This window comes from Camellia sinensis, chromosome 10 (assembly GCF_055761805.1).
Source record: "Camellia sinensis isolate YWXY chromosome 10, ASM5576180v1, whole genome shotgun sequence".
Classification (NCBI taxonomy): domain Eukaryota; kingdom Viridiplantae; phylum Streptophyta; class Magnoliopsida; order Ericales; family Theaceae; genus Camellia; species Camellia sinensis.
The window spans coordinates 49,431,401-49,454,092 of NC_138970.1; the positions used below are offsets into that span (position 1 = coordinate 49,431,401).

A 22,692-nucleotide genomic window follows, 5' to 3' on the forward strand; every position below is an offset into this window, starting at 1 on the left:
CCATCGCTTCCCACTCACCTCTCCGTCCAGTATTGTTCTGCCAAATCCACAGCATCGTCGTCTCCCAATAGATCAACCCTCGCGACTGTTCCTTCTTTTTGGGCCATCCCTCTTGTATGTCGGCGAATAGCTTCAGATGCTGGTGTGAGATAGTCTACAAAATGTCGCAAGGGTGTATCACTAGCAACGAAGGAGTTAACACTTGGAACGTTTTGATTTTTTGCAAAAAGTTAGGTAAAACGGATAATACCAAAAGCCCAAGACTTGCCCGTATTCCAAGGGTCACAATTAATTTCCACTAGTTTGAAAAATTTTCAACAGTTTGCCAAAACTGTCTTTTCAACACCCTAAAATGCCCTATCGTTTCACTTATTACCCAACGCCTAACCTCCCTCATTACGAGATTCTGCCACGTGTACGACCACGATACACTGCCCCCTTCCCTGTCTATTCCACTTCACTTCAACATGTACCACGCCGCCTCTTGAGCCCCGCGCCGCTTCACCACCCTCAAGGTCGGCCCTCCTCGTGGTCGGTCCCTCCACTCGGCCACCCTTCGCGGTTAGCCCTCCTCATGGTCGGTCCCTCTACTCTGCCACCCTTCATGGTCAGTCCCTCCACTCGGCCACCCTTCGCGGTAGGTCCTCCTCATGGTCGGTCCCTCCACTCGGCCACCCTTCATGGTCGGTCCCTCCACTCGGCCACCCGTCACGCTCGGCCCTCCTCATGGTCGGTTCCTCCATTCGGCCACCCTTCGCGGTCGGCCCTCCTCATGGTTGGTCCCTCCATTCGGCCACCCTTCGCGGTCGGCCCTCCTCATGGTTGGTCCCTCCACTTGGCCATCCTTCGCGGTCGACCCTCCTCATGGTTGGTCCTTCCACTCAGCCGCCTTGCGCGGTCGGCCCTCCTCATGGTTGGTTAACCCTCTCAAAACCCTCATTTTGTTCATTATTCTCTTCGTTGGACTAAAGCTGCACTTGGGAATGTGGGATTACTGACATGGGTAGGCCCACAAAGGCTATAGCCCACTATGAACAACCCAAGCCTACCACTTAGGGCCCAATACATAATTCAATTAATGAAGCCCAGCACTGCTGAAGCCCCACACAGCAATAAGAGCCAATGGCATCAGGACACATGGCAAGAGAAGGGCAAGCCACATCAGCAGACAAAGATCTGCAAATTTATTGCCACGGCACATCACCATTAATGAGGCCCCTTACAGCATTTATTGCGATAACCCCTTTCCGTTGGGAAGGCACGCCCTCACCCTAAACAAGGTAAGCTACAATATAGACTTTCGACCAAGGTGACAGGTCGGAAGGGACAACGAAATGATTACCAGAGGATATAAGCAGACGTCAAAGACAGGAAGAAGGTTAAGCTTTTCTATCTCTAATTTATCCACACATCCCACTTCTCTCTCTAACTTGCTCGTCGGAGGGTTTGCTGGGGGACTCCCCGTTCCCCGTTGAACTCTTGTGCAGGTTTTCTGGAGGGCTTGGTCATTCGGACGTAGGCTCGCGGAGCGTAGATCAGTCCGACCCGTTCGATCAGTTCGACTCGTTCCACTTGGAACGAACTGCCTCATCAGTAATAATAACAAATGTAAACGAAATAACAGAAGTCACTTGGTTAAGGCCACATATAGTGAATTGTATGAATGGTATTTTTGCCAATTTTTATAAAAATTGTACCTTCATTCACTGACCCAATGTGGAGGCTCAAAACAGCATTCCGTGATTTTGTCAATTTACATAAAATTTCTGCTCCTAAGAGGTGGTCATACTTTATAGATGAAACATTACTAAAACAACACGAATTATTAAATTTACTGTCCACCCTCTCAAAGTAAGTTAATAAGTTATTAGCTAGTCTTTATTCTTAGACATTGTCATGTGGTTCTCTAAATTGAATATGATTAATTTTTGTAATGAGCTTCATTATTTTTATATTGATATTTGAAATAATATAAAATTAGTTAGTAGTAGTCAGTGAAGAGTAATGTTTTAAAATAATAGGCTAGTAAGGTTGGTTTGACAATCAACTAAAAAAAGTTATATAATTAAAAAGTTATTATAAATTGTCATATCATTTTATTTATTTTTTTATATATCTTTTTGTAAAAAATTAAAAAATTAATTAAAATAGTCAATTTCCAAATCAACAAATATTGTATTAATTTGTCTTGAATTTTTATTTTTAACCTACTGATTAAATTATAGTTATTTAATGACTTCCTATTTTTAGCTTAGAGCAATGCTACATCCCTCAATTTTTCTCCCCAAACTCCCCTCCCCTCCCCACCCACCCCCCCCTCCCTCCCTTCCTTTCTCCATTTTTCTTTAGCTTATTATTTAGAATTCAACAAGTTTCAAAACTAAATAAATAAAATAAAACATTCTTAATTACTCCTAAACTAGTGTCTCTGGGCACTCGTTAGTGTGAGGACACAAAATTAAGAAATGCCCTTATCAAAAAATAGAATGGAAATAAAAATTTACATTTTTTTTGTTTTTTCAAACCATGTTATCATTGTCCAATGTGTTATTAGGCCAAGTTTAAACTTTTTTCCAAGAAAAATGTTTTATATACAGATATGGAACACAAGGGTTGGCTTCAGATCGATTCGATTTGCAAAAATAATGTTCAAGTCCATTTCTAATGGGCTTTTATGCTAGTGGGTAGACTTCGTCAGTAGACCAACTTTGTCCAATGAGTTTGACCCAAATTGACTAACGGGCCTAACTTGTAGACCCGACCATGTCAAGCAAGCCAATTGGCCATGCTTCAAGCCTATTTTTGAGTTTTTTCCTTGTTATTTTTTCATATTTTTTGTTAGGCTCATAAATCGGAACGAACAGTCATTTCTCACTAACCAACAGGCCAATTAGTGTGTCGCCTCTCACATGCCAACAGGTTGGTTAGGCTTCAAAAATATTTGGCACAGACTCAGCCGAAACCTCATTTGGACTAGGCCAACCAACTTAGGGTATGAACTTGCGCCAAGTAAAAGTGTATGAGGATTTTTAGCCAATTGATGACCTTTATGTGCACATAATAGAGAGGCTTGAGGCTCCATAGTACTCCTATCTATACAGTACATTTTTTTTTCCCTACGCAAGTACCACAATTATTCCTTAAATAGTCACCAAGACCATGTGTGAGATTGTGAGTTAATAACTTGTAATTCAAAGAATGGTAAATTGTTGAAGGTTTTCAAAACAAAGGTAGGTGAAAAAAAAAAAAAAAAAAAAAAATTGTAGAAGAACAAATAATATTGACCATACAAATAGCATGACCATTGACCAAATGGATGGTTTGTCTTTGATATTCAATATCTTCTAGAGCTGTACTCCAACCATTTGGGTCATGGACCGATTATTGAAAGTTCAAAGCGGAAAGTGTCTCACAATAAGTGAAAGCCACCCCATTATTTGTTGGTTGTTTTCTTATTTTGGGTTCCACACATAGAATTTGTGCACCAATAAAATAAAGAAAATAAAAATCCAAAACAAAATAACAATGTATGTCTTTTGACACTATAATAGATAACGAACTTTTAGGAATCAAGTTATTTTTTCTTCACTCTTTTAAGTAAACTTTATGAAGAAAAAAATAAAATTCGTAACTTTCAGGTCTTACTAGACGAGACGGGCTTGAAAAGTAAAAAAAAAAAAAGTATTTTAAAAAAATCACTAAATATAAATAATGAAAAAAAGGGTCAAAAGTTTATTTATTTGGCTTTAGTGAACATTTTATGAAAAAAAAATTTAAATTAGATTTTTTCTAGACTAGAATTACTAATAAAGTAAAAGTATTTGATACAAATTAAAAAAAATATTACTAAAAACAAAAGAAGGGGAAAAATATATATGAGTTTTCTTTTTTTTTTCCCTTTCCTGCGGGGGAATATTGTGTCGTGTAAGGTAGAATTACAATTATATACAACTGCTATAGATTTTTATTTGAAAGAGAGGTGTGAACAGCTAATATTGTTATCATCTTAAAATACAAAGCACAGCTATTGTTTGGATGTGCAATGTGACTTTAGAAATGATATGAAGTGTGAGAAGGTGAAGTTCAGCATTGGATATATATATATATATATATACAAAGATGATGTTGTACAAAATATTGATGGGACTTGTATGATGAGAGAATGTTACACATGTGCACCTTAAAATAGATGCATCTAGTCAAGAAAAATTATGATACTTGTGAAAATGAAAGTTACAAATATTCAAGTGTATTATGTCATTTTGTGATAAAAGTTACTCATCCCAAAATTATGTTGTGCACTTAAAGTTACGAACGACAAAAGTTAGTTCATTTTGTGATTAAAGCTATACTTTTTTTTTGTGATGCTCATATAATAAAAATTATGAATTTTTATAATACATATGATATATTTTAACAGTTGTTTATACTAACCTTTCCCGGAAGAGGACCTAACAAGCTCAAAAAAAATAAAATAAAAATAAAAATAAAATAAAAAAACAAGCTCAAAATATAGTTGAGAGGTGAGAACTTAAATTGGTTCCTATAAGCTCAAATTGATGAAGTTGTAAAAAAGTTTTAAAATTGAGATTATGATTCTCTATAATAATTTCATACGGGTGGTTTAAACCTTAAGTTAATTCATTTAAAGAATTTTTAATGGTTAATCGATCATGAGATTAACATATTTTTCTTTTTAATTGTTATTTTTACATTGTAATTAATAAAAGTAATTTAATAATCAAATCATTATCGCATGGTATATAAGAGCATCTCCAACGGTAGTAGGCATTTTACCTATCTGAATATTACTATAAAGTATATATTTTATTTTGCCTATCAACTGTTTTATGTTTTTACTCCAACCATGCTCTTTATTTTAGCTATTTATCGAAATACTATTAATTTTATAGAATGCCACGTCAACAACAAAGATGGAGGGAAATGATCCTAATGATTGAATACATTTTGCCTAGCGTTGAAGGCTAGCTACATGTAGCTAGTGAATATGAGTTGAGGCAAAATGCCTAATCATATGCCTAGTGCATTGGAATTGAAAAAAGTGAATCACACTAGGCATTTTAACTAACAAGTATTATATGCCTAGTGCATTGGAGATGCTCTAATGCCGTTCATGTGACAACTAGATATTAGGTGCTCCTTTTATTAATTGTTAAATTCGATTGATAAACATGAGTAGGGTATTTGTCTCACTTCATGGAGGGGTTGGTGGTACATAGATATAGGCCAAGTTTGAAAAGTCTCAAAAAAATTAAAAAGTCAAAAAATTATTTAAAAAATTGAAAATTTATCATTATTCATCAAAAGTCAACAATTACGGTTGTACTTTCTCCTACACATTAATTTATATAATTTTTTAATACATATTTTTTCATAAAAAGTCAAAAAATTGATCCAAACATTCATATTTTCAATATCGACTTTTTAGTTTAAAAATATAAAAAATACATTTATTTAGAACACCTCAAATAACCCTGTACTCTTGTTTCTTACACTCGCGTGGGCTCCACAAATGTAAAGTTACATGTTTGTGTGAGAGAGAGGTCATGCCATTGTGGCGCCACTGTTACATGAAATCTTACGCCACTCCATGATGCAAATCACAAGGTTGGGTATAATAACGTTTAATTCGTTAAAATTATATTAATTTATTTTAATTTGTACAGTTTTATTTGTTAATAGTGTATTAAATTTTAAAATTTATAGTTTGTTTTTAAAATCATTCTGCTTTGTTATATTTAAAATTTATAGTTTGCTTTTAAAATCATTCTGCTTTGTTATATTTAATACATATATATATATATATATATATATATTAATTTTTAATAAAACATCAAAGTAAAAATGAGTGTGAGAGAGATTTAAGAGCATCTCCAATGGTTGTTGCTATATTGGGGTTGCTATTGCTATAATTTGACAATGAATAGTGTTATTTTGTCAAATTATAGCAATGGTGCTCCAATGGTTGTTTGCTATTTTTGACAAATCCCAACCAACTTTCCCTCCAACTTTGTAGGTGTTGTTTGGATATAGGTTTTTTGTGATTTTATTTTTGTTTGTTTTTTTGTCTTTTGTGACATTTTTTTATCTGTTTGTTAAAAAAATTATATATTTATATTATTCCCAACTAGACAAATATAAAAAATTAAAAAAAAAATAAAAATTGAAAAAAAAAAATTTATTTGATTAATTCACCCCACCAAAAAACATATCACTACATATTTAATAAATTTTTTTAACTACACATAAAAATTAATTTTAAAACCAATTACCCACCAACAACCAACCACCAACCAACCATCAATTATTAACCCAGCATTCATTCACTCACATCCACCCACCCAACAACCATTCATTATTCATTCACCCACCCAACAACCACCCATTATTCATCCACCCACCCAACAACCATCCATCATTCATCTACCCACCCAACAACCATTCATTATTCATTCACCCACCCAACAACCACCCATTATTCATCCACTCACCCAACAACCATCCATCATTCATCTACCCACCCAACAACCATCCATCATTCATCTACCCACCCAACAACCACCCATTATTCATCCACTCACCCAACAACCATTCATTATTCATCCACCCATCCAACAACCATCCATCATTCACCCACCCACAATTTTCTCTATAAATATAACATAAGATTTTCTACAATTTTCATATTCACCTACCTATCATTTTCATATCTTCAAAACTCTTTGTATCCACCAAGAAAATTTTCTACAATTTTCATATTCACCTACTCACCCATCCATTTACAATGAACAATTTGAGTAAAGCCATATTAAATGGAGATTTTGATGAATCTTCATCATCTGATGATGATATCATCATGATGCAACTATTCACAGCGCAACAACAAAGATTACAGATGTTAAGCCTAAACCAACAAACCAGACGTGTTGGTTCCACAAGTGGTCGTCAATACATTAATCGTGAGAGGGTCAAAGGCGACGAACAAATTTATAGAGATTATTTTGCAGATAATCCTGTCTATCCAGAAGAATACTTTCGAAGACGTTTTCGAATGAGGCGGTCATTGTTTGTTAGTATCTTACACAATATTCAACAAGTGAATGAGTACTTCATCCAAACCCGTGATGCCACTTGTGCTCCTGGATTATCCGGTATACAGAAGATGACTGCAGCACTTCGGATCATCCAATATGGCGTGCCTGCTGATGCTGTAGACGAGTACATTAGAATCGGCGAAAGTACTGCAATTGCCGCCTTAAATTTTTTTACCAGATTAATTGTTGCTACCTATGAAGCTGTTTACTTAAGATCTCCAAATGAAGCAGATGTCGCCAGATTATTGCAAGAGGGAGAGCAACGCGGGTTTCCTGGAATGTTAGGGAGTTTGGATTGTATGCACTGGCGTTGGGATAAATGTCCAAGTGCCCAAGCCGGTGCTTACACTGGACACTATCACAAACCAACAGTTGTACTCGAGGCGGTTGCCTCCTATGACTTGTGGATTTGGCATGCTTTCTTTGGCATGCCTGGTTCTCTAAATGATATTACTGTTCTTGACAGGTCGCCTTTATTTGCTGAATTAACTAGAGGACGTGCCCCTGCTGCCAACTACACCATCAATAATCACGCATACACCATGGGGTATTATCTTGCTGATGGTATCTATCCTCGTTGGGCAACGATTGTGAAAACAATATCTCAACCTCAAGGCGCAAAGAGACAACTATTTGCGAGGATGCAGGAGGCATGTCGGAAAGATGTCGAAAGGGCATTTGGAGTGCTCCAAGCACGATTTAATATTGTCAGCGTGCCGGCTAGAGGTTGGAGTGATGAGGATCTGTATTACATCATGAAGACGTGTATTATTTTGCACAACATGATCATTGAAGACGAGCGTGATATTCCAGAAAATGAACGCAGTGCAGCACAACTTGAGACTGATACCAGTAATTTGGGCTGTCAAGTGTCACGCGATCCGAATGAGGAGTACGCTCAATTTATGTTGAATCGGCAAAGGATTAGATCTGTTGAAGCCCATAATGTAATTCGTAATGATCTAATTGAACACTTGTGGTCCCGAGCTGGAGAGTTAGATTAAGTTTGCATTTTATCTTTTTAATGACAGTTAATGTCATTTAATGTCAGTTAATGTCTTTTTATTCGAATAAAATGTTCTTCATTTAATGTCTTTTTATTTTACAATGTCTTTTAATGTCTTTTCATAAAATGTCTTTTTTTACATTGTGAAGTACAAAATACTAAAAAATAAAATAAAAAAACAACAAGGAATTTCATTAGAAAATAAAAATTACATTACAAATAAAGACTGACAATTACATCAAAATATCAAATAAAGACTGCAAATTTCAAAAATACATTATCCCGTAATTATTCATCAGGAGGTAGGGGGAAATAAAAATTTGGGCTGCTCACATTTGAGGACCACTTGGCGAAAATCTCATTTTTTCGCATTGTGTAATACGCTTTCATCTGAGGGTCCAAATGAGAAATGTCCGTAGTCATTATTTGGTGTTCTTCCTTTCTCATCTCATGTTCTTGTCTTCTGATCTCGAAGTCATGTTTTTTCATCTCAAGTTCTTTCATCTCCTGCAGTGCTTGAATCATTTTTTCTTCTCTTTCATCTTTTTTCTTTTCCTTCTCAGCAAGGTATTGGTTAAATGTGTCCAGTTGTGTGCTCATTTTTTGAACTTCAGCTTGAGCAACTTGATTTTTCCGAAATAATTCTTTTGCAGATTTCCTACCCATCGGCCTTTTACCCCTTGCAGAGACACTGCCTTCACCGACAGTTGGATTGTTACCAACACTTGGACTGGTGTCATCTTCAAGAGAAATGCAGTTTTCCATAGGGGAATCAGGGGCTGAATTAGGGGTAAACACTGTATGCATCCTTGACTTTATCGTATTCGTGGGAGCTACATCTTGCCACCTGATATTGTCTTGCAATATTGGCCAACAATGTTCAAAAGCGAAATGTTTGTTTTCATCTTGATGGTATAACAGTTTTGCTTGAAGCATCTGTTTAAAAAAAATTGAAGATAAAAATTAAATGTAATTGAAAATCAAAACATTATTTAAATAAAATAAATAATAATTGAATAATAAATAATAAACATTATTTAATATTCCAAAAAATTAAATGTTTTCATATTGAAACATTATTTAATTACGTAATTTTTATACGATACCAGAATAAGAAACTAAACATAATAATTGAAAATAAAAACTTACTATATCAACTTGAGAAATTCCACTTGGGTGAAGATTTTCGACTTGTGTTAAACATCCCCGAAATTTGTTAGAACATTTCATGATTATACCCCATCGAGATTGAATAGACACTTGTGTTCTGGACTGATCATTCTGAAGCAGGCAAAAATTTTCGTAAATTCTTCCCCAAAAGTGAGCATACGATTGCGAATTGCCAACAATTGGGTCTTCCGAAATGTGACACCAAGATTTACAAATCGCCATATCTTCTTCAACGGTGAATGATTTTCCTCTCTTTGTTTTTGATGAACCTTCCATAGTGATTGGATGAAAAAACTAAAAAGAATATAATTTAAGAGGTTTGTTGTGAAATTAAATTCAAAGAAGAGAGGAGAAAAGAAAAATTAAATATAAATATTTGTGTGAAATAAAAGTGAAGGAAAGGTTTCAATTTATAGAAATGAAATTTATTACCCTTTGGCAAATAGCCGTTTAAAGAGCCGTTGTAAAAAATAATTTCATTTTTTTTTTTTGGTTGAACAAACAGAGCCCAACGGCTCTTTTATTTTGGTTGAACAAACCAAACAGAGCCCAACGGCTCTTTTATTTACACTGACCCATATTTTGCCATACATCTATCTCAATCTCTTCTCACTCTCATCTCCCTCTCATCATCTCCTCCACAGCTCTTCATCTCCCTCTCATTCTCACTGTGTCTTCTCCTCCATGGCCGAAATTAAACAGAGCACAAACCAAATAGAGCACAGGATCGGAACCCGATCTCCCCTTCTCCTCCAAGATCAAAACCCCCTCCTCCAAGATCGAAACCCCTTCTCCTCCATGATCGGAACCCGATCTCCCTCTTCTCCTCCAAGATCGGAACCCCCTCTCTCTAGTTTGACTCTGTCTCCCTCCGATCTGTGTACTCTCCATCTCTGGTACGATCTTCTTCTATATATATATGTTTTGATCTGTCTGTATATATATATATATATATACGGTTTGCTGTCTGTGTGTTTTGATCTGTCTGTGTGTTTTGGGTTTGATTTTGATCATATATATATATATATATACGGTTTGCTGTGTTTTGGTCTCCATAAAAAATATTCATATATACATATTACATATATATATATATATATATATGTGTGTGTGTGTGTGTTTTGGGTTTGATTTTGATATACGGTTTGCTATGTGTGTTTTGGGGTTGATTTTGATCACATATTTATATATATATATATACGGTCAGCAAAGGTTCATGGGTTTGATCATATATATATATATATATATATTTTGGGTTTGATTTTGATCATATATATATACAAGCTGTCTTCATCTCCAATGATCATATATATATAAATACATGATCTGTCTTCATGTGAAATTTGCTTGATTGTAAAAATTGGGTCTGATTTTGGAAAATAGCTTCCCTACTGGATTAATTCTGTTGTTTTCTCAACTGAATTTGGTGCCAATTTTTGTTGGATTTTGCTGATCTGGCAATGTTGGCATCTGCTATTTCACTTGCCATATTTGAGAACACATATGGCATCTGCCATCTTTGGCAAGGGAAATAGCAGACCATTGGAGACTGAATTTTGCCATTTTTGTCATTTTTTAGCTTTGACAACTGATATAGCAGCACCATTGGAGATGCCCTAAGATGTGAAATTTACAAATTAGTAGTTATATATATGTAAAATTAGTTTGTGTTATATATATAAAAAATATTATGTAAATTAATGTTATATATTATGCAAATGATTGGTAATTAGTTCGAATATTGTTCAATTCGTCAGTCCACTCAAAATTACCAAAATTGTAATTTGCCAATCTATTAATCCATTAGTCAATTTTTATAATCTTACTTTCAAATTTTTCGAAGCATACCGCTCACACTCTTATAAATCACTATGTTGCATTTTAAATTATTTAAAATAAATTTTAAATTTATGTTTTTTGTTATTTTTAATATTTTAATTAGGGATGGATCTAAAATTATTCAACTTTTCATGGAAAAAAAAATTATTATAAAATTTTAAATTTTGATTTATACTAACACAAAAAAATGCATAATATTACTATTAATCAGATATTCTTTATTAACATAATTAAGAACAAAAATATAATTAGACATATTTCCTCCGTGTATTAACTTAACAAAATATTACCTGTTATTAAACATCTATGATAAATCGACATCAAACCTTAATTAATATATTTCTCAATAAATATGATCAAGTAATTTGTTATAAAATCATATTCCATCTTATTATGTAATTTAGATTTTAAAAAAATTTATGATTGAAAATTTATATTTTTATGAGTGTAATAATAATCTGTTTCAATAAGCGGTATTAAAGTTTATTAACTTATTTTAAAAATGTCAAGTTGAAGTAGACAATATTTTTATGGGTGAAGCACCAATAAATCCAAAATGTAATATTGTGTAGTCCTCTATTTTTTCTTTTGAACCCAAAGGTCCATTAAAGTGGAAATTACACAAAAGGGCAGCCACTTATATGTTTGAGTTTAATTTTTTAGGAATAAAAATGGGTTTCTCCAAATATAAAATTACAAATTTGGACATTCTGTACTGTAAAAGTTTTGGATTTTCCCTCATTTTGGAATAAATCCCACAATATGAATAAAAACGTATTGTTCTAATGTAACACTAAAATAACGTAATACTTTAATGTAACACACCAAAAAATTCCTTAGTGTGCTTTTTCCAAACATAATAACGTAACAATTCAATGTAATACACAAAAAAAAAAAAACTTTCTTAATGTATTTTTTCCAAATGTAACACTTCAATCAATGCAATCACAAATGTGACACACCAATGTAACGTTCTCCAATTTAACAAACACAAAAACAGTAAAAAATTTCATACTATATTTTTTTTTTCCAAACGTAACACTCACAGTTTGAAATTATATATTTTTCCAAACCTTACTAAGAAATTTTTATACTAATTTTGAAATGGTTTGAAGAATCCCATTTCTTTTTTTTTAAGTGTTACATTGGAATGTTATGTTCGGAAAAAGTATACTAAGGATTTTTTTTTTTATGTGTTACATAATGATTTTTTTTAAAGTGTTACGTTTGAAAAAAAATATACTAATTTTTTTTTTTTGGAGCGTTACATGGCTTACTAAGGAATTTTTGTATTCCTTTTAAAATGTTTGAAGAATCCACATTTCAACTCATTTTTATATTCATTTTGAAATGTTTTCTAAATAAAAAAATTCTCATATAAAAACTCATTCCAAATTTAATTTTCGTAGATTGTGCACACTTTTTTTCTAGTACAAAAGAAAAAAAAGAGAGGGAACCTAATAGAAATAAAGTTATAACTGTAAATCTAATATTCAAATAATATATTAAATCTACCTTTTCAAAATCAATGGGACTAATTGGTCCATAAGAAAATCATTGAGACTAAATGAATCACTATTCCTCAAGATGAGATTTATAGGTAAATTTTTCTATTTTTATTTCTAAACAATATTCCTATTTCTAAAGAATGAATGCAAAATAAGATGCATAAGTAAATTAAAGTGTGATTTATAAAAGAATAAAAAAAACATAAATAATATATGAACAGAAAATAACAATAGTAACAAATAAAAATATAAATAAATATAAGTAATTTTAAGCAATATAGAAATTGAACAAATAGTACAGATAACAAGTAAACAAATAGAATGAATCAATATTTGATAAAACTCAATTTAGAAAATATTTTTAAAATTTTGTAATGTTAATAATTTGGAGGGTACGAAGTACAGAAATTTTGAGAGTGTGAAGTACTCTAGTTTAAAATTATCTTACTAATTACTAGTAAAATATACATAATTTAAAAAATTTTTGGAGGTGCGACTGCCCTGCCTGCACCCCCTACATCCACCCTTGATTTTGATAATTTTTTTTAAAAATATTCTAGATGTTCCTAATCTGAAGATACTTAAAAAGTATAATATTTGTAAAAAATTTAAAAAAAAGTTCAATAAATAAAAAATTATGAACATGTACTATTTTTTTTTTTTTTTTGTATTTAGTGATTTTTTTTAAAAAAATCTCAAATTTTATAATTTTTAAGTGTATCTAAAAAAATATTTTTTGATTAAGATATATGAAAAATTCGCTCAAAAATTGCAAAACCAAATAGAGTGAATTATGTTGTAACCAACTGTGGGGATATATTTTCTGAGTCCCAACACGTGGCCAAGGTGACACCGACGTGTCAGCTGAGGTGCCACGTGTCCAGGTTATGACGCCGAGGTTATCTCGGCAAGGCCGAGTTTATCTCTGAAGATATCGGAATCCAAGATAAGCGGATAGGGGACAAGACTCTTAGAATGATGAAGAACTTTGGCATGGATAAGGATAAAACTCTTAAGGAGTTTATCTTTATCTCTTGAAGAGTCCAGGATAAGCATTGAGCAAGAGTCCATTGAAGCTAGGCTTCTAGTGGGACAATGATTGAGTTAATTATAAAATAGAGGCACCCCCATGGGTCTAAGGTACGCAGTTTATATTCTAAACAGTGAGTTTAGCACTATTGATTATCTTTGAGAGATATACTGACTTGATCGTGAGAGTATCCCCGGGTGGACGAACCACTGCCGGAATCTTCTCTTTCTGTTGCAGGTCAGCTAGGTGTCATCTATTCTGCCAGTTCTCTCCAGCAGAATACTGAGTTAGGCAGTGTGATCGGAAAATCACTCACAATTTGGCGCCGTCTGTGGGAAAGAAAGGAGAATAGATGGCTAGTGACGGACAAAAGGAAAAGATTGGGGACGACACTCCCACTGGGAGTGGCAGACGCATCGACCTTGACGTCGGAGGAGACAACTGCAACACAGAAACTCGTGACCAAAATCACAGCAAGAAAGATGTCGGCCAGGATGGCGACGCACCAAAAAAGCCAGATCGAAATGGGTACTACAATGAGGATGACCTCCAGGTATGGAAGGATAGATGCCTGCGAAGGGATGAAGAGGTAAAGGAGATGGCAAACAAATTGGCAGACCTGCGAAGGGATGAAGAGGTAAAGGAGATGGCAAACATGTCATGCAGCCACCATACCCGCTGTAGGACATGCCGATTCCAGCGGCCAATGCCCAGAAGGGAGGGCAGAAGACAATCCCCCTAGTCCCTCAGCACAACGAAAGCGAAAGATACTCTCACCAACCTTCCAGGGAGGTCAGACGAAGAGAGTCAAAAAGAGAAGAATCACGGAGGACGCATTGCACAAAGGAGGCAGACCGCAAAGGATATCGGAATGTTCAGGGGCAGGCGTTATGCTTTGACACAACTCATGAAGAAGGGTCGAAGAGGACTTACCACGAAGCTGAAAGTAGTGCACCAAAAAGACTAAAAGCAGGAGATAGCCAAGCTCCTAGGCGGACAAATGAGGACTTAAGAGATTACCTCAAGAGGAAGCAACAGAATGCCGATGCCGAGGTAACTTCCCCTGAAAAGCAGAGAACACCATTCTCGGTGGAGTTAGACAAATTTGAGGCTCCAAAGAGATTCAATATGCTAAGGTTCCAAATATACGATGGTAAGTCAGACCCCAACTTTCACGTTGGATTATACTTGAACTCAATGGCATTGTATAGTGGGAACGAGCCGTTGCTCTACAAAGTGTTCCCCTCATCCTTCGGGGAGATTGCATCAGATTGGTTCCACAAATTACCAAAGGGAAGCGTGAAGACTTGGGAAGGGCTGGTCGAGATGTTTGTGGCCAGGTTCGTGACAAACAAACTGCAGCCATTAAGGGTGGATGCATTGATGGCTCTGAAGATCAGCAAGGAAGAAGGTCTCAGGGCCTATGCAAAACGGTACTACGAGGTCTTCAACCGAACACCAGAATGTAATCAAGAGGTGGCAGTCGCATCATTCAAGAACGGCCTAAAAAACAACTGTCCACTACGAAAATCTTTGGCAAAGACATTGCCAAAAAGCATGGAAGAGCTCATGGCGAGGATCGAGAAGTACGCCAGGGCCGAAGAAGATACAACAGGGACCAAAGAGGTAAAGCAAGAAAAGGAAAATGGCTCGCCGAAGCAAGACCGAGGTAACAATAGATTGAGCAAACAAGAGACAAAACTGAGGGCTGCACAGGTAGTGACAATTGTGTTCCGAATCCCAATTCACAAAGTCCTGGATCAATTCGGAATCAACCCTATTTCAGAACACCAGCAAAGGCACCAGGAGAATTCATAGGAAGAAACCTTGGCAGGCATTGTGCATACCACAATGAAAACGGGCATATGACTCAGGGCTGCAGAGCCCTGAAAACACACTTGGAAGACCTGGTGAGGCAAGGCCATCTGAGAAACCTTGTCGATGAGGCTAGAACAAGGGAGGAACATGCAAGATTGCCTCAGGCGACAGCAGCACCACCTCCCCCAGCACAGCAACCACAAGCAGGAGGACCTCTAGTAATTAATGTAATTCATTTGAAGGTCAACGAAAATGAGATTCGGGGGGAGACCCAGATGGTAAAACATCTACAGCATGTCAACTAAGGCCAAGTTTGGGAAGACTAAATAAGTGCACTTTTTGTCTTTTTGGACTAAAAAATTGAGATTGAAAATATGGATGTTTGGGTTAACTTTTTGACTTTTTATGAAAAAATGTGTAATAAAAAATTGTAAAAATTGGTTTGTAGAGGAAAATTTGAATTGGGAGTTGTGCAGCCGTAATTGTTGACTTTTGGTGAATAGTGTTAACTTTTTAACTTTTTGAGTAACTTTTTGGCTTTTTAGCTTATTTGGGACTTCCCAAACTTAGCCTAAGTCGGGGAAAAGAGACATCGGGCAGAAGAGTACCAAGGACCGGTAGTGTCATTTTTCAAAGCCGACTTTGAGATGGTGCAGCATCCGCATAACGATGCCTTGGTAGTATCCCTCCAGGTTGGGAAATGCCAAGTAAAGTGCATCCTAATTGATCAAGGCAGCTCTTGTGACATCATGTACGTCCGATGTTATAAGGAGCTTGGCCTTCACCCAGACGACATGTAACAACCCAATAGCCCAATGGTCGGGTTCAATGGAACGCCGACATGGCCACTGGGAATAACCAGCTTGAAGGTACAGGCAGGGACCAGGAAGATAACAACAGAGTTCACCGTAATTGACACACCCCCCCCTTACAACATCATTTTGGGAAGGCCATGGTTACATGCAATGAGGGTTGTTCTCTCAACTTTGCATCAGCTATTGCTGTTCCCAACGGAGTATGGGATTGAGGAGGTCAGAGGAGATTAGCTACATACAAAGAATTGCTCCATGGCAGCAATGAAATCCACCTGCAGCATTCGAAAACCAGAGAAGACAGAGATTGAAGATGAGGACGTGGACGTGGAGGTCCTAGAGGATGTCGGCAAGGAGCCGGCCGAAAAAAGTGAAGAAACACTGAAGAAAGTCCTCGTCCAAGAAGGGGATGAAGAACGTTTCTTTCTTCTCAGCTCGAGCCTAGCCGAAGAAGAAGAAAGAGAGATAGAAGCTTTCCTGAGAGCAAATATTGAGGTGTTCGCATGGACACCCTACGAAATGCCTGGCATTGACCCCGAGGTCACTTGCCATAAGCTGAACGTTGACAGATCGGCCAAACCGGTAGTCCAACGAGCAAGAAGACCGACGTTGATACACGTCCAAGCAGTGGAGGAGGAAGTAGACAGACTTCTCAAGGCCAAGGCCATTCGAGAAGTAGATTACCCGACATGTCTATCAAACACAGTGGTGGTAAAGAAAAAGAATGGTAAATGGAGGGTCTGTGTAGACTTTACTAACCTGAATAAAGCCTGTCCCAAAGACAGCTTTCCTCTACCTAAGATTGACTAGCTGGTAGATGCCACTTTGGGGCATGGAATGATGAGCTTCTTGGATGCATACAGGGCGTACCATCAGATAGCCATGTACCCCCCAGATGAAGAGAAGACTGCGTTTATCGCTCCCAAAGGGCTATATTGCTACAGAGTAATGCCTTTCTGGTTGAAAAACGCAGGAGCAACTTACTAAAGGCTGGTAACCAAGATGTTCAAACACCTGATTGGCAGAACGGTGGAAGTTTACATTGATGACATGGTCGTGAAGACCAAAAAACCTGAAGGTCATCTGGCCGACCTGAAAGCAATCTGTGACATCCTTAAAACATATCGGCTCTGACTCAATGCAGCGAAGTGTGCATTTGGAGTAGGATCTGATAAGTTTTTAGGATGCCTGGTGACTAAAAAGGGCATTGAGGCCAGCTCAAATCAGATTAAGGCCATCCTGGAATTGAAAAGCCCAACGTCGGCAAAATAGGTACAAATGTTGACTGGAAGGGTCGCGACCCTAAATAGGTTCATAAGCAGAAGCTCAGACAAGTGCAAACCTTTCTTCAACTTAGTAAAGAAAGCCACAGATTTCTTATGGACAGAAGAATACGAGGCCGCCCTGGCCAACCTAAAGAAATATTTGACTACAGCTCCAGTTCTTTCAAATCCAGAACCTGGGGAGGAGTTGTTTTTGTACTTAGCAGTCTCAGAACACGCAGTAAGCACAGTGGTAATCCGAGAAGAAAAAGGAAAGCAAAGGGCTGTTTACTATGTAAGTAAAACCTTAGCCGATGCAGAAACGAGGTATCTACCCTTAGAGAAATTGGCACTGGCTTTAGTAATGGCTTCAAAGAAGCTGAACCATTACTTCCAGGAACATAAAATTGTGGTGCTAACAGAACACCCCTTGAAGTCCTTGCTGCAACAAGGAGACTTGACAAGAAGAATAGCCAGAAGGGCAGTCGCTTTGGGCCAATATGACTTGGAGTACAGACCCAGAACAGCAATCAAAGGCCAAGTTTTGGCCGACTTCGTGGCCGAGTTCACACCAGAATCCATCACACATCGGGCTCCGTTGAGCCGATGTGAACGATGTCCAATCAAGCAAGGAGAAGCCCAGCCAAATGCAACAGAACAAAGGAAAAGGGAAAAACTCAAACCCTGCCGCATTTACATCGGTGACTCCTTTCGACTATTTGTCAATGGGAGCTCAAATCGGCGAGGAGCGGGGGCAGGAGTAGTACTGGTATCTCCAGATGGAGAAGTAATGGAACAGTCCATTCGATTGGAGTTCAAGGCCTCAAAAAATGAAGCAGAATATGAAGCATTGATTGCAGGACTAAAGCTGGTGGATTGTAGCAGAAGCAGATGAAGTGATAGTATTCTGTGACTCCCAGCTCATAGTCAACCAGACAACGGGCGAGTTTGCAGCCCGAGATGAAAAGATGTCACCCTACGCAAGGAAGTCAACAAGTTAGTAGCTTTGTTTCATAATTATCGACTACATCAGGTTAGCCGAGATGATAACAGTCACGCCGATGCACTAGCCAATCTGGCCAGTGCAATACAACCTGGAAAAGCAAGGACGATAATGGTTGAATACTTGTCGGGCCCGAGCATCGAACCACTGACCATAGAGCACGAAGCAATGTGTGTGGACATGGGACCAAGCTGGATGGATGCAATTGTTGCATTCTTAAAAGAAGGAAAGCTACCAGATGACCACAAGGAAGCACACAAGATCAGATTGAAGTCAGCAAGATTCAGTCTAACAGCAGAAGGGCATCTCTACAGAAGATCTTTCACTGGGCCCCTTTTAAGGTGTGTACACCCATCACAAGTTGAAGATTTTTTATATGAAATACATGAAGAAGTCTGTGGAAGCCACACTGGGGGCAGATCACTAGCCCATAGGGCCATTACCCAAGGGTATTGGTGGCCCTACATGCAAAAGGACGCAGAAACCTATGTCAAGAAGTGTGAAAAATGCCAAAGGTTTGCACCACTGATACACCAGCCAGCAGCAGACCTTAACCCAGTATCCAGTCCTTGGCCGTTTGCCCAATGGGGCATGGATCTCGTTGGGCAACTGCCCCAAGCAACTGGGCAAAGAAAGTACCTACTGGTAGCAACAGATTACTTCACCAAGTGGATAGAAGCTGAGCCCCTAGCCAAGATCCGAGATGTAGACGTGAAGAACTTCTTATGGAGGAACATCATCACCAGATTTGGGATTCCGAGAGCAATAGTTACTGACAATGGAACACAATTTGACAGTAAGCTAATCAAGAACTTCTGTGCAAAGTTCAAGATCAAGAACTACTTTTCAATCCCAAGCTTTCCTCAAAGCAATGGACAAGCAGAAACATCCAACAAAGTTATCCTAGATGGGATAAAGAAGAGACTGCAAGCAGCAAAAGAAAGGTGGGTGGATGAACTACCAAATGTGCTCTGGGCATATCGGACTACGCTGAGAAGATCAACGGGGGAATCCCCCTTTGCCATGACCTATGGCACAGAAGCTATCATTCTGCTTGAAGTCGGCATCCCTGGAATCAGAACCTAGAGAGTAGAAAATGGGACTAATGATGTACTCTTAGCCCGAGATCTAGATCTACTAGAAGAAAGAAGAGAGAAAGCTGCAATTCAGCTCGCAGCCTACCAGCAGCAGCTTGCCAGAGCTTATAATAAAAGAGTCAACCCAAGGGAGTTTCAAGTCGGCGACCTAGTCTTGAGAAAAGTCGTCGACAACAAGAAGGATCCCAAGGAGGGCAAGCTTGGCCCAAACTAGGAAGGACCCTACAGAATCATCTCGGTACTGGGCAATGAGGCATATCGACTTGAAGATAGTGAGGGCAAAGAGTTTCCAAGACCCTGGAATACTTGTAATCTGAAGTTTTTCTATCATTAGATTTTCCTTGTTATTTGCCGACGTAATGAATAAAATTTTAGCAGAATTCGTCTATATTTGTGCCTGACGAAGATACATAACGTTGTTTCGGAATACGTTCATAATGAGACCCCAAGTGAAACTTAGGTTCACATTAGGGGGCAGAGAGAAAAAATGATATTTAACACTTGTTGAAACTTGAGAAAAGTTTACAAGTTGAAGTTAAACCGAAATGATGTTTAACACTTGTTGAAAATTGAGAAAAGTTTACAAGTTGAAGTTAAACCGAAATGATGTTTAACACTTGTTGAAACTTGAGAAAAGTTTACAAGTTGAAATTAGACTAAGGTAAAACACTTGTTGAAATTTTACGAAACCAAGGTTACATTTAGAAAGATACTTGGGTACTTGCCGAGATAAATCATCAGCTTGTATTACCGAGGTGTTTCACCCTGAGAAGGTTGCACAAGACTAAAGAGCATTTTTGAAGACAAAATTATTCTAAGTATGGAATCATACAAGAGTAATATAGAGAAGGCACACATACAAGCATTCAGAAAACAGAGTTATATTAAAAAGTTAACATATCGGCCAAAGCTTACATTGTTCCAAAAAGAAGAAAAGCAAAAGTACAAAAAAACAAAGGAAAAAGACATCAAAACTATGATTCCTCAGCATCATTAGCTGGCTAGGTCTGGATTTCAGAAGATTGCTGGGAGGACATCTCGACTACCTTCTCGGCCGCAAACTCAGTATCAATCTCTTGAAGAGTTTGATCAAGGCTCTTGTCGGCGAGGGGCACGTCTGATATCGTCTTTTGAGGCGCAGCATCCTTAGGAACCTCCTCAACCTCCTCATCCTGAGTCAAGTCCAAGACTTGCTCATTTTGAGTAGGTGACTTGGCTCCAGCAGCTTCCTTGGGCTTCCTCACCAAAACCTTCTCCTCGGACTCAGAGTCGTCGTCGGCGGTTTGGCTTGGAGTTGGGGGGAATGGCAGAGGAAGGACATCGGCATTCCTGAGGGGGGAAATCTCGGCATTCCTGAGCATCAACATCAGAAGGGATGCTGGCCATGAGATCTTTGGCAACAGCTTTCTGGCGGCCCATTTCAGCAGCAAAAACGGTTCGTCATTGACGTTGTCGTTGGGATAACGGGATCAGGTATGGACCCGAGGTTGAGGGCTGCTCAGTTGGATTAAAGGTGGATCCTTGGTCTGTCCGAGATGTGGATGCAACTTGTGGAGTTGTGGCAAAAGGTGGAGAAAGGCTTTTCTTCTTCTTCTTTGGGACGTTGGGAAGAGCCGACTTATACGTGGGGATAAAGTTGAGAAGCAGAGAGGCCTTCCGCTTGAGAACTGGCAGATTCAAAAGTCTCCTCAAGTCTTTGCTGGGAAAGAAAGACTGACGGAAACCCTTTGATGGCTGAAGAAGAACTGCAAAAAAAAAAAAAAAAAAGTATAGACATCGTTTATGCAAGAACTGCAAAAAAAGAATGTTGAAAACTTTATGCAAGAAAGCAAGAAAACTTGTAAAGGGTGGCCCTTACCAGCTTCTTTCTCGAAAACTGTTCAACTTTAGGGATAAAGATGGAGGTCATCGTTTGGCTAAAACTCCCAATTACCCGAAATGATGAAGTAATCGTCCCCCGCTCCCTTGTTGGAGTCAGGGAGGTCGGCAACAATTTTGTATTCCGTGGACCTCGGCTTAAGGTAATAGATGTGGCCTTTTTCTAATTTCAGGCAACACATGGTATAACAGAACTGGAAGTCGGCAAGAGTAATCCTAGCATTCTCTTGTTTGGCTAAGGCTATGGTACCATTAATAACTCGGTACGAATTGATTGCAAGTTGCATTGGGTTCAACCTATAGAAGTGAAGGATTTCACGAAAGAAAAGGGTCAAGTGGAAACCTAAGTCCACACTCAATAAACGCTACTACTGGGAATGACATGAGGTTTACATCGGGCATGATAGAGTCGTCATCCCCAACCAACCTCAGATGGACGTCGGCAGGGATAGAAAACTCGCGCCTAAAGTATTCTAGTTTTGTCGGGGTGTCTACCCTATGTTTCCACATACCCATGATATCGACCTAGCTAGGAGGAACTGGATTTCAGGATAAAGGTGTTTTAAGAGGGTTTAAATGACCTCGGCTAAAAACCTAAAAATGTACTGTGGTAAGGGTTTGTATGGATCTAAAAGGAGTTTGTTTCAGTTTTTTCTAAAAACTTGTGGGTTTTATAGACAAATCCCAAAACCTAACTCTAAAGGAGCAAGATTGGAGGCAAAAATCTGGAAAAGACACAGAAAATAGAAAACAAGAACTTGTTTCAGAATCAAGAACAAGGGTGAACTACCAAGAACACTGTGACAGAGTGTGTGAAATGGTACAAGGTCAAGAACAGTTGCAAAATTATAGAAAAATTGTGAGTAGTACGAGTATTCAAGACATGGGCAAAAGGCAAAATCGTGAAATAAACACATTCAGATGCATGATTCATGAATCAAATGTTTGAGTAAAACAACAATGGCGACTAATGATGAAGCAGAATTTCTTAAAAAGCCACAAGAAATAAAGAACCAGGAGAAACAATGGCTTACTAGAAAGAAGGAAGTCGGAATGGGATTTGTCGAAGTTTGACGACGGTTGCAGAGACGGAAGATTGGTGGAAATCACGCCGAAGGTGGTAAAAGAAGCAAAGTCACAGAGCTCAGAAAGCT

The 22,692-nt window shown here is 37.7% G+C and overlaps 1 protein-coding gene across 1 annotated transcript; it reads left to right on the top strand.

The window, feature by feature from the left end:
* The first annotated feature begins 6,805 nt into the window (after positions 1–6,805).
* Positions 6,806–8,904, top strand: LOC114319439 (uncharacterized). Its single transcript, XM_082890033.1, has 3 exons — positions 6,806–7,967; positions 8,685–8,688; positions 8,775–8,904. Exons 1-3 carry the CDS (start codon positions 6,806–6,808, stop codon positions 8,902–8,904), a joined length of 1,296 nt encoding a protein of 431 aa, XP_082746159.1.
* Positions 8,905–22,692: the final 13,788 nt, after the last annotated feature.

What these genes read in the sequence shown, in the direction of transcription:
- LOC114319439 (XM_082890033.1), top strand. Translation starts at nt 6,806, where the DNA reads ATGAACAATTTGAGTAAAGCCATATTAAATGGAGATTTTGATGAATCT.